This window comes from Salvelinus sp. IW2-2015, linkage group LG33, assembly GCF_002910315.2.
Source record: "Salvelinus sp. IW2-2015 linkage group LG33, ASM291031v2, whole genome shotgun sequence".
Classification (NCBI taxonomy): Eukaryota; Metazoa; Chordata; class Actinopteri; order Salmoniformes; family Salmonidae; genus Salvelinus; species Salvelinus sp. IW2-2015.
The window spans coordinates 820,994-834,447 of record NC_036872.1 but is presented as its reverse complement, the minus strand read 5'-3'; the positions used below and the strand labels follow the sequence as shown (position 1 = coordinate 834,447).

General features: G+C 42.9%; 1 protein-coding gene and 1 long non-coding RNA gene across 5 annotated transcripts in view; one reads left to right on the top strand and one right to left on the bottom strand.

The window, feature by feature from the left end:
• Positions 1 to 13,454, bottom strand: part of LOC111957509 (semaphorin-6A) — a 92,164-nt gene that overhangs the window by 41,100 nt on the left and 37,610 nt on the right. For all 4 annotated transcript variants that reach the window (XM_023978352.1, XM_023978354.1, XM_023978353.1 and 1 more), the window contains exons 4-6: positions 2,481 to 2,541; positions 1,793 to 1,855; positions 1,207 to 1,308 (exon numbers count right to left, since the gene is read on the bottom strand). In XM_023978352.1, the coding sequence (XP_023834120.1) occupies positions 1,207 to 1,308; positions 1,793 to 1,855; positions 2,481 to 2,541 (226 nt within the window). The remainder of the gene's footprint in view (positions 1 to 1,206; positions 1,309 to 1,792; positions 1,856 to 2,480; positions 2,542 to 13,454) is intronic.
• LOC139023589 (uncharacterized) lies at positions 9,424 to 13,014 on the top strand. Its single transcript, XR_011474734.1, has 3 exons — positions 9,424 to 9,695; positions 11,607 to 12,102; positions 12,217 to 13,014. It is a non-coding gene; the product is annotated as an uncharacterized lncRNA (long non-coding RNA).

The following is a 13,454-nucleotide window of genomic DNA, read 5'->3' as shown; positions in this document are numbered from 1 at the left end:
GCATGGGGTGTAGCTGCCGTCGACAGCCACATTTGTATAGCCCTCCCCCCTCCCCGTGGCTCTGATTAATGTGGGATGAGGTTGGCCCCGAAACAGAAGCTCTTTTCAGGCCTGTCAGGCCGGCGAGATGGAAAGGCAAACTGTGGCCAAGGTGGATGCATGCGCACACATACTCTCTCCCCCTAAATCAAAACCAGGCTGAGCATTGATGAGTGGATGCACCTCAAAAGCCTGGAATCGGTCGGCTAGGAGAGCCTGCCAACGGCCTAGAGCCAACAGGCGCAGCCTGTTCATTTCACCTCTTCCCCATAACGTTTACACATTTTACAGCGCCACTCGTTAAGTGTTACTGTATGTCAGTGAGGATGTCAGCTTTCCGCAGACAATATACCACTAATAACAATTAAAACGGTCTGAAACGGGAGCAGAGGAACTGTAAAACTAACCATGCCTATAAAATGTGGACATAAATTCTGCATTCTCTAAAGAATGCTCAAGTGAGAACACAAGCCTTTTCTGTGCTTCGTTGAAACCAAAAACCCAATGAAGCAAAGAGTCTTGTTCAGCGGTAAACATACCTCGCGATAAACAACAAATCCCCGATGTCTCTCAACAACACCTTCAAATCAAGTCTACTGTGGCACCAATTTATTTCCCAACATGCCAACAACAACTGCCTTCTAGAGATATCTTTCCTAAGGATGACATATAAGGGGAAAGGGGGATACCTAGTCAACTGAATGCATTCAACTGAAATGTGTCTTCCGCATTTAACCCAACCCCTCTGATTCAGAGAGGTGCGGGGGGCTGCCTTAATCAGATGGTGCTCCTCTCTAAAGAAGACAGGCTTAATAATTCTGCCAAAGCCAAAGCCAAAGCCAAAGCCAAATCTTGAAACTATTCCAAAAATGCCTTGACAACCGAGGTGGCTGCCTGTCTTGATTAGAGCATCATATTTCAATATAACTGCTATGCCTATATGTCAGCATAGGTTTACCTGCTTTTAAATCAAACATGACAAACTACACGTAGAAAAAGAGACAGATATGACCATGGGCTTTTGAAAGTAATCCATCAATGTCCATCTCTCCACACCTCTTCTCCTTTACGTCGTACCCATATTGGTGAAATACAGCACTGTGTTTGTAGCATATTCTTAAGAGGTGAAGTCAGAGCATGGGTAGTAGTGCGCAATGCGAGCTGTACCTTGTACGTTCTACAGGAGGGGTTGAAAGCATTTGTTCCGCACACAAACAAGGTGTCATCGTTTTGCTGCAGGAGGACCTTGATGAAATTGTGACATTCATCCTTGGGGAGAAAAAGGGAAAAAAATGTTAATTGTGACTGATCCATTCTTGTCCTGAATAGAAACTAGAGCGAAACGACATTGACAGCTACGTTCAAAGCAATGAATGATGGCGACTGACTAGTTTATGTTCCTGGAATGCTATTAACTGTACAGTGTATTATTTGATGAGAATGTCAAATGCACGGAAAACAAAAACATGCACAATAACATGAATTACACAATAAAGGAAATGGGTGGATTTGTCCATGCCATAATAAAAAAAGAACAGGTAAATATTCATTTCACGATAGAGTATTCATATAGAAGCATTTGAGACAGCAAGGCATTCTGAGATGACATAAGTAGGTTTAAATGAATATGCACATGCATTTTCCTGGTAAGGTCCCATGGTCAAGAAAACCTCCTGGCCCTAGTTATTATTATGTATTATGTGACATTCAGTACATTGTGGAGAGGGAGAATAAGTAGATCAGTAGTCTGTACCTTGTGCTTCCCCTTCATGCGGCAGGTGTCCACATCTGCCTGTCTGGACTTCCATGTCAGTTTCTGTGGAAAGTAAATTGATGGGGAATCAATTGAGATCTCTGCTTAGTTACCGTGGTCATCATTCCTCAAGAGAGCCAGAGCCCGGCCCGGAGCACCAGGCAGTCACCTCGCACGATTGGCTGCACACTGCTTGTGCCCTGTGGGTCCTCTCAAGGCTGCTCTGAAGCCAGCGAGCTGCCATTCCACGGCAGAGTAGCCTCTACTACAGCTACAGTACAGTGTTAGTGTTTGGAGCCTGGCCACTGATTAAAGACTACTGCTAAACAGGCTCTCAATGATCAATCTCTCTGTCTCAGTCTCTTTGAGACAGAGAGATTCTGGCTTGCTCTTATTATTTGCCCCAACTAGGTGGATCACACAGACACTGAGGAGACACTGAGGTTGGAGGTTGGGGGTTGTCAGGTTTCTCTCTTGGCCCCGTCCCGCTGACCAGCAATGACGCATGTGGGTTGGTGCCCGATAGGATAACGTGCTTAGTGGGGTCACGGCGTTGCAGTGTCTCACGCCAGACAAGCCGCTGGAGAGGGACTGGACAGGACGGTCCGCCAGGTAATTAGGCGAGTGTTTCGGTACGGTCACCCGGAGGACGGCGCAGAACAACATGTCTACCAAAAAAAAGACTCACCTTGCTGAAAAAGATCTCCTCGGAGTTGGCGGTGTCTGTATCCAGCGTGTATATGTGATCCCTGAAAGAGAGGAAATAAGACAGGCACTCAACAACAACAATTCAACCATTTCTCCACCAGTAAATCTTAAATGGTTCATATTTGTCTAAACTTTGTTCAAACTGAGGGAAAAAATAACAATATACAAAGGGGCTGTCAGACAGAAGCAGTCACCAAAAGTTTACAGTGCTGCTGCCGCCCAGACAAAAGCCTCTTTGTTCATGGGAAAGGTTTGGTGTTGGGCGGGGGGGGGGGTTGCCAAGTCACTCTGTGCTGTTCAGGTCAATTAAGCATTATGTTCAGCCATAGGAAATCTATACTAACACTCATTAAAGCGCAGACAAGACCTATGCGTTTCACTGGTAATACATACTTTCCTACCCCCATATGGAACACATAAACTCAGGAGTTAACTACCTTTCTGCCAGACTGTGTTTACTGACCGTGAAGAAAGGCTCTGAGAGTGATTGACAGGCCTGTTTGGCGGAGGGAAAGGTGACGCTGTAACCACTTTTGAGATTCATTTTTTTGAGACGACTGTGTGAATGTAGTTTTAATCAAAGTCTGTAACAGACGTTGTCTGACTTGGGCTTTAATTATGACTCCCAACCTGCACAGACGTTTGCTGGAGTCTGGAGGAACAGCAATTCTGAAATGAATCCACTTATATGAGTTTCCTGGGACTCCGGCATCTCCTAGAGCAGTGGTTCCCAAATTTTTTATAGCCCCTTCAACCTCCAGCTGCGAACCACCTCTAGCACCAGGGTCAGCGCACTCTCAAATGTTGTTTTTTGCCATCATTGTAAGCCTGCCACACACACACTATACGATACATTTATTAAACACAAGATTGAGTGTGAGTTTATTATTATTATATTTTTTTTTTAACCCCCTTTTCTCCCCAATTTTCGTGGTATCCAATTACTAGTAATTACTATCTTGTCTCATCGCTACAACTCCCGTACGGGCTCGGGAGAGACAAAGGTCGAAAGCCATGCGTCCTCTGAAACACAACCCAACCAAGCCGCACTGCTTAACACAGCGCGCCTCCATCCCGGAAGCCAGCCGCACCAATGTGTCGGAGGAAACACCGTGCACCCGGCTCCCTTGGTTAGCGCGCACTGCTCCCGGCCCGCCACAGGAGTCGCTGGTGCGTGATGAGACAAGGATATCCCTACCGGCCAAACCCTCCCTAACCCGGACGACGCTAGGCCAATTGTGCGTCGCCCCACGGACCTCCCGGTTGCGGCCGGCTGCGACGGAGCCTAGGCGCGAACCCAGAGTCTCTGGTGGCGCAGCTAGCGCTGCGATGCAGTGCCCTAGGCCACTGAGCCACCCGGGAGGCCCTGAGTGTGAGTTTTTGTCACAGCCCGGCTCGTGGGAAGTGATAAAGAGCTCTTATAGGACCAGGGCACAAATAATAATATAATAATAATCAATAATTTGCTCTTTATTTAACCATCTTACATATAAAACCTTATTTGTTTATCGAAAATTGTGAATAACTCACCACAGGTTAATGAGAAGGGTGTGCTTGAAAGGATGCACATAACTCTGCAATGTTGGGTTGTATTGGAGAGAATCTGTCTTAAATAATTTCCCACACAGTCTGTGCCTGTGTTTAGTTTTCATGCTAGTGAGGGCCAATAATCAATTCTCACATACGTAGGTACGTGGTTGCAAAGGGCATCAGTGTCTTAGCAGCGCGATTTGCCAAGGCAGGATACTCTGAGCGCAGCCCAATCCAGAAATCTGGCAGTGGCTTCTGATTAAATAAAATTTTCACAAAACCGCTTGTTGCAATTTCGATGAAGATCTCTTGTTCAGATATCGGTAAGTGGACTGGAGACAGGGCATGAAAGGGATAACGAATCCAGTTGTTTGTGTCATCCGTTTTGGGAAAGTACCTGTGTAATTGCGTACCCAACTCACTCAGGTGCGTCGCTATATCACATTTGACATTGTCTGTAAGCTTGAGTTAATTTGCACACAAAAAAATCATACAATGATGGAAAGATCTGTGTGTTGTCCTTCTTAATGCAGACAGAGAAGAGCTCCAACTTCTTAATCATAGCCTCAATTTTGTCCCGCACATTGTATATAGAGTCCCTGTAATCGTAAACTCAGATCATTCAGGCGAGAAAAAACATCACCCAGATAGGCCAGTCGTGTGAGAAACTCGGTTAATGTGATTGGATGTTAATTATTTGACTAGGCTACCTGTATTTGACATTGTGTTGTTAATTCGCTGAACACTAGATGGTTTAATTTTAATTTAGCAGTGAAACGAGGCTACTCAGTCAACAACAAAAAAACTCACCCAAATGTATAGCCCCGTTGGAAAATATAAATGGACTGTTTGAAAATGTGAAGCAATTGTTTTTAACAAAAATATATATTTTTTAAATACTGTATATATAAAAAAAAAAATGGGAATCAGATTTTTATTTGGCGTACCCCCGACGGCATTGCACGTATCCCTGGTTTGGGAATACCTGTCCAAGAGGATAAAACCTGACTAAGTTATGTTATCAGCGCTACGTCATAAATTGAATAGTTAATCTCTCTGGGCTGAGACAGTTACAATGAAATTACACTACATTACCAAAAGTATGTGGACACCTGCTCGTCGAACATCTCATTCCAAAATCATGGGAATTAATATGGAGATGGTACCCCCTTCGCTGCCAAAACAACCTCCACTCTTCAGGGAAGGCTTTCCACTAGATATTGGAACATTGCTGCAGGGACTTGTTTCCATTCAGCCACAAGGGCATTAGTGAGGTCGGGCACTGATGTTGGGTGATTAGGCCTGGCTCACAGTTGGCGTTCCAATTCATCCCAAAGGTGTTCGATGGGGTTTAGGTCAGGAATCTGTGCAGGCCAGTCAAGTTCTTCCGCACCGACCTCGCTTTGTGCACAAGGGCATTGTCATGAACTGTTGCCACAAAGTAGGAAGCACAGAATCGTCTAGAATTTCATTGTATGATGTAGCGTTAAGATTTCCCTTCACGGGAACTAAGGGGCCCAAACCATGAAAAACAGCCCGAGACCATTATTCCTCCCCCACCAAACTTTTCAGTTGGCACTATGCATTCGGGGCAGGTAGCGTTCTCGTTCATCGGAATGTCAGATTGTGAAGCGTGATTCATCACTCCAGAGAACGCATTTCCACTGCTACATAGACCAATGGCGGCGAGCTTTACACTACTCCAGCCGACGCTTGGCATTGCGCACCGTGATCTTAGGCTTGTGTGCAGCTGCTCGGTCATGGAAACCCATTACATGAAGCTCCGGACGAACAGTTCTTGTGCTGACGTTGCTTACAGAGGCAGTTTGGAACTCGGTAGTGAGTTTTGCAACCGAGGACAGACGATTTTTACGCGCTACGTGCTTCAGCACTCGGCAATCCCGTTCTGTGAGCTTGTATAGCTTACCACCGCGGCTGAGCCATTGTTGCTCCTAGACAACTTACAGTTGACCGGGGCAGCTCTAGCAGGGCAGAAATTTGACAAGCCGACTTGTTGGAAAGGTGGCATCCTATGACGGTGCCACTAGAAAGTCACTGAGCTCTTCATTAAGGCCATTCTACTGCCAATGTTTGTCTATGGAGATTGCATGGCTGTGTGCTCGATTTTAGACACCTGTCAGCAACGGGTGTGGCAGAAATAGACAAATCCACTAATTTGAAGGGGTGTCCACATACACTATATATCCAAAAGTATCTTCTTTCTGGGAGAAAGTTCACTCTCATCTGCACTGGCAAATAATTGCACTGCACAGCTGCGACAAAAATTTGATTCAAGCTCAGGCCACAGACATCCTCCTCAAAATGTTCTTCATTAAGATTCTCTGGATTCTCTCTCCACCACATGCTTTGCCTAATTGATCCAAATTGGAAACATTGTTCCAAGAAGTCCATATTTCCAATCATTTGCTCCCTCCTGTTGATGTGGCCAGTGTTTCAGAGCCTAGTGATTCTAGCAGTCGAATCAGAGCAGAGCTCCAGCAGAGATAAGACAGAGCCAAGCCATTCGTCATGCAAACATCCTGGCAGGACAATGCTGGAGCTGTCTCTGTGTCAACACCAGCAGTCAAACACTGTCTGCACCTGGGCTCATGTCAGATCAAGTCCCCATTCATTTCCTGCTGGCCTCCATTCCTCCACTAAAATATATGGTCGAGCTATTAAATATACAGCAGGCCAGATCGCCTCTCATCTCCACTGCGTTCTATGTGGTAGTGTAACTTCTAAAATACATCTTGTAAATTTCCATGGTACAGTTTATTAGCCGTGGTATATTGGCCATATATCACAAACCCCCAAGGTGCCTTATTGCTATTATAAACTGGTTACCAATGTAATTAGACCAGTAAATAGCCATTGTTTGTCATACCCATGGTATACGATGTGATATACAGTACCACGGCTTTCAGCCAATCAGCATTCAGGGCTCGCACAACCCGTTTTTTTGGTAAAATTTATCACTGCGGAGTGGGCTCTGTACTTCCCGAAAATAGGGGCGTAAGAATGTGAGTTGGATGGAAGGTATGTAAATATCCGCACGGCTCTAAACATTGAAAGTTGAAAGTAACGCTTTGGTGGGTCTAGGGGGAAAGAGGAGGACTTGGACATCCAACCATGAGAACAGAGGGGCTTTGTGCAAGGGAATGTCGTTTTCATAACACCCCATTTCTTCTGGGGGAACTGCAGGCCAGTGCGGTCTATCTGGTGACCCTTTGTGAAACAATCTCGCGCTCGGACGGCAGAAAGGGGGCCCTGATTAGTATGCATCCCACACCCATCGCCTCCAAATGGAACACCCCCACCCCCCTCCCCATATTCCACCCTCTTCATAACTAGATTATGTGTGGTAGGGGGGCATTGTACATTGTTTCGCTCACATCCCCACACAAGTGTATGGGAGGGTAGAGAGGCAAAATGGGCACAATTACACTCAGGAGTGGCTTAAAGAGGAGCCTCATTGAGTATTTTTTGGCTGTCCTTTTGGCCGAGTCTTATTTACATTTTGTACAGGCAGAACACTGCAGTGGAAAAAATTACGGCCTGATTCTGAGAGGCAGAGGAAGTGTAATCCGCGTCATTAACGGGCTTTAACAGGATTTGATGGTGACTAGAATAATTGAGACCCATGCGCCTCCAGTGGGGCAGCCCAAAGAGACCCAGGGTTTTCAGGAGGACCGGGGACATGCTTTCACATGCACGCAGGCAGACTTTCCCATTCCCACCCTTATTGAGGGGCGTAAACAGAGGGTGGGTGCCGTTGCCATGGTTAGCGGGAGTTGAGGGCAGGGAATGGTGACTATGCCCAGCATGCGGCGTGACCTGGGTCTTGGGGTACCTGCTGGCTGCTATTGGCAGGCTAGCAGTGGCCGGTTGATCGTCTCTGCGGGCAGACACCAGGACAGAGCTTAAGTCTGGGCTAAGCCTCAGTGTCCGCTATTCCTCTGATCACAGAGTCGGCCCTGGACAGGGCTAGCAAACACACGCCCACACAGCAGCACCACAAGAACACACTCAACATACAGCAGGGAGTAGGCCTCTGACAACCCATGCCAGGCTGAGTATGGGCAGTGCACAGAAGGAGCCAGACTGCCCTATGAACACAAGACGTTGAACATAAATCTTTTTGGTTGAAAAGACGTGAAAATATGTATTTTCAACATCTTGTGCTCACTGGGTGGTGACATTAATTCCCATGAAAATTTATTAGAATTCATGACAACATTGATGTATGCATACTTTAGCTTAGAAATATGGTAAATTAAAGCAGACAAATATTACAGCTATCTCATAATGTCATTGCTCATCACCATGAGAATTACTAAATAGGCCTATGACACAAATTGTTCTTAACTGACTTGCCTAGTTAAATAAAGGTTACATAAATAAAAATAAAATAGACTAAAAAGATATTACTTATAAGTAATCTTCCCACTACGATATTAGACTAACAGCTAGTCAAAGAAAATGACTGATTCAAAGGAGATAAACGTGTAATATCCTGGCATGTGGATTATGTCTTTAATAAAAAGGAATTGAGAAAATTATACAGAATATTAAACCAATCCACAACAGACATGAACTGAATGCATAATTATGGAAGTATTAACATATTACAAGCCACAAATGACTAAAGAGAATGACCTAATCAAGATAACTGTTTAAAACTACTCCCAAAAAGACCAAATAATGTCAATTACAGCATATGTTGGAGCTCCAGCATTGCCAAAGATTACGTTTTTTCTCCAGATTAAGACACTTTTGTCTATTTACCATTTTGGCAGTGGATATGTGTGCATGTCCTGCTGCTAAAAGAGCTTGTGGTGTTATTGCTAGCGGTAAACAAGAACCAAAAGGATTTATACCATTCACAAAATGGCCTGAAACAGAGTTTGGTTTTGGACACAGTTTCCACTGACCATCTGCAGGCTGCACACTGAGATTTTTGGGCCCTCAAACAGCATTGGGCCCTCAACACTGGCCTCACAAAACTGGGCCCAACAATGGCTCACAACAGACACATTTCACTGGGTTATGACTATACACCGGCAGCCCAATTCTGGCAAAAGAGCTGATCTGATTGGTCAAAAGACCAATTGTGACCCGATTCAGGAAACTAGGTGTGTGTCTCAAGTCACGACTTCACATGAGAGCCTTTTGAACGTTTATTTTTTTAAATCAAAATGCGTTTTTTTTTGCTGAAATGCCTTCTCGACTTTAACTTTCATGTGCCTTAGTATGTCATCTGTAAATACGAATACAATGTTTAAATTAAGAGCCTAGTTGGTTTAGCCACAGAGAAAGTCAGCAACCTTCCTGCTAGCCATGATTGGCTGAAATAATGAGTGGGCTGGACATGCCGAGAGATGAGTTTGGATTGGTCTGTGGTGTTGCATCTTGTGTCTATAAAATGAGCTGCTCGTAATAGTATTTTTGAAAGATATAACTATCGACAAAGGTCAGTGGGAAAAAGTTGTGATGGACTACTTTCTGGACGACGAATGCTGACTCTCTCACGCTGAAAATAACACGTTTCGAAATCAGTGCAACACAAAGGGCCAAACAAGCTGTGCAAACTAAACAGAAACAACACAGGATGTCTTATGAAAGGGGTTGCAGTCTGCCGTGAAGCTTTCATCCATGTATACCGGTAAGAATCTAGTTACAGATTCAGATATTAACGTTATGCGTTTCTAATTTTGTCAGAAATTTGTTTTCATTGCAAGCTAAAGCTTGCTGTTAGCTAGCCAGCTGGAGTTCGATGGTTGGCTTGCTAACTAACATTAAACCTAACGTTATTTGTTTAACTTTAGCTTGCTATGACAATCGGTTTGTATTGCTAGTAACGTTACTCTATGGATTGGGATTATAGTTCATTTTTTAGCTAGCTAACGTTAACGTAACATGTCTAAATGACAGATCTCAAGTTAAAACTCACTGTTAGCTAGCTAACGTTAGCGGAGGTTAGGTGGCTGGCTTGCTAGCTAACATTAACTTATGTGTATGAGGTGTGTGTAACGTTAGTGATGTTTTCTCAGAATGCCATTTTGCATCGCTAGTTTTAGCCTAATGTTTGCTAGCTAACATTGAACCTATTGGTTAACTTTAGCTAGCTATGACAATCGGTTTGTATTGCTAGTTAAAGCTTGCTGTTAGCGAGACAGCTGACGTTAGATGTCTGGCTAGCTACAGTAGCTAACATTACCTGTGTGAATTAATTGCAGCATTACCACAAAAATGGAAGAGGCAGGTGGAAGGGGATAAAAGTAAGGAACTTGTATGTCGGCCTTATATTAAAGAACATAAATGGTTAAAGAAAAGTGTGATAAATAAAAACATATACCAATTTCATTTAAGGACCAAAAAACTTACAGCTGTGCCATATAAATTGCAAAATAGTTGGGAAGAGATTTTCGATGTACCCATTCCATGGCACATGGTTTATGAATTGATACGCAAAACAACGCCGGATTCAAAACTTCGAATTTTTCTATTTAAATTATTGTACAAAATTCTTGCAACTAATAGAATGTTATATATATGGGGGATACAATCTTCTCAGCTCTGTAGATTCTGCTGTGAGGAGGCAGAGTCATTAGACCATTTATTTTGGTATTGTCCGCATGTAGCTCGTTTTTGGTCACAGGTCCAGGAATGGTTGAAGAATTGCAACATTTGCGTAGAACTAACGCTACAGATAGCAATACTGGGGGATTTGAAAAGCCATAGTCAATCAATCAATAATATAATAATTATTTTAGCAAAAATGTTTATTTTTAATTTACAATCCGTGGAAGCTATGAGAATAGGAAGATTCAAATCTTTTGTGAAGCATCACAGCACAGCTGAAAAATATATGGCAAATAAAAATCCGAAATGGATGATGTTGGAAGATAGATGGGAAAGGTTGAGTGGAGCTGAAGGGTGGGACTAATAACAAGATAAACAATGTAGGGCATACGGGATCTGTGAAATGTGTATAGGTGCGGAGCTATTGTGAAATAGCACAGTTACAAGTGGAAATCAAACTGGATGGACAACAGAAATAGAGGAAGGACTAAGAACAAACAAGAGAGAACTATTATAAAGTAGACTGTCTGTAAATGTGTATAAGATGTATAAATTGAAGGTAAAAACAGAAATGTTTATCAGTTTACTCCAATTGGGGGATCGGTGGTAGGGTTTGCAGGGAATAATAATAAAGGTATACTCTTTAAAAAAAAGTATGTATGTCTATGTAGGTATGTGTATGTATATATGTGTATATGTATGCATACGTGAATGGATATATATATTTACCCAAAAAAATATGGGGGATTGGAAATGATGCAGACAATTACATTGGAAACAACATTCTTTCCGCAATATTAAGCTGATCCACCCCCCCAAAAAAATAAAATAAAATAAAAAATAAAAATAAAAGAAACAAAAAAATAAATAAAAATAAAATAAAATAAAAAACATTACCTGTGTGAACTGTGTGTAGTGATATCTCAGAACGCCATTTCGCATCTATTGTATAATAATGCAAAAATATTTGTATCTGGAATTTGTCTTTCAGCATCAATCAGTAGAACACGCCTGACACGAATCCACCAGTCATACAGTCAACAAAAAGAGAGCTGGCACAACCAAAGGCAGCAGCGCAGTCATCAATTACATGCACCATTTCTTAACCAACTACGGAGTTGGGAAAACACGTGTGGACCTGAATTGTGATAACGGCAGTGGCCAAAACAAGAACAAGTTTGTGCTCTGGTATTGTGCCTGTTGGACCATGCTCAAGCTCCACCACAATCTGGACCTTCACTTCCTGATCACAGACCACACTAAGTTTGGTGCTTCGGCCTCATCAAGCAGCGCTTCAGAAAGACCAGAGTGAACATCTTGTCTGAGATTACTGGTGTTGTGAAGGACGGCACTGTGACAGGGGTCAACATCCCACAGCTGGTTGGACAGGAGGATGATACGGTGCTGGTGGAAAGCTATGGCTTGCAACAACACCTGACTCCGTACTTCAGGCCACTGCCATAGATCAAGCAGTACCAGTACTTCAGGTAAAAAATAATTTTCATTGTATGAGGTTATTCTTATCTAAGCTTGGGAGGTGAATTGATGTTGTGCAGTTTTGAAATGTCTTCAGTTTTTTTTTGTTATTCCCTGTTTTACAGATTCAACGCTCTGGAGCCTGGTGTTGTCCCCAAGGAGCATTTGGACTATCATGACCAGGTTTCAGCTGCTGCGCAATGCTGACATCCTTCCTCTCATAGATGGTCTGCCTGTAAAATCACCACCTGGACTGGACACAGCTAGACAAACTATAATTTTGAGAAGATCAGGGAGTTTTGCGAAGAAGAGGCTATGGACATCACATGCCCTGCACCAAAGTCAAGGGCAGGACAGAAACAGGCTCTCCGCATATAGATTCCCTTCATGTGTGGTTTGGACGGACCAGTCATCGGCACTATCTGCAGTGCCTCTATTCACATGACACTCTCCTAACATACACTGCTGCTCCAATTTTTTTGTTTATCCTGCTTCTCAGACACTTTATCCCTGATTGTATGCATATAACTACCTCGTCTATCACTGATATCGTTATTGATATTGTTCTTGTACATACTGTATATTGTATTTGTGTTGACACTATCTATTTCTGATATTGCTACTATGCAAGTAACCATTTGGCTGTACCGTTTACACCTTCTGTAGAGACAATCCACATAGCCAGACTTAGCAAAATAGTGATATATAAAATGAATATTGATATGTGTGGTCGTAACATGATTTTGTGACATACCACATCAATATCATGTGATCGTATCAAGTGTCCACCACATAAATATATGGCGCATGCCCCTGTTTATGTAATGTACATGTGCACCTAACTCAGGTTTCAATTCAGTTTGCATGGCCTTAACTTATGTATGGAATACTATGTGATAAGTGCATGTGTAACAGTATATAAAGTATGCTAATGTACTGGTATGAAGGCACTTAAGTAAATACTTTAAAGTACTATTTAAGTATTTTTTTGTTTTGTGGTATCTGTACATTCCTTTACTATTAATAATTTTGGCAACTTTTACTTCACTACATTCGTAAAGAAAATTCTGCACTTTTTACTCCATACACTTGACGCCCAAAAGTACTTGTTACATTTTGACAGGGACATTGTCCAATTCACACTTATCAAGAGAACATCCCTGATCATTCCTACTGCCTCTGATCTGGCAGACTCACCAAACACAAGTGTTTTATTTGTAAATTATGTCTGAGTGTTGGCGTGTGCCCCTGGCTCTCCATCAATTAAAAATAATAAAGTTGTGCCGTCTGGTTTGCTTAATATAAGGAATTTGAAATGGTTTATATTTTGACTTTTGATACTTAAGTACATTGTGCCCCTGGC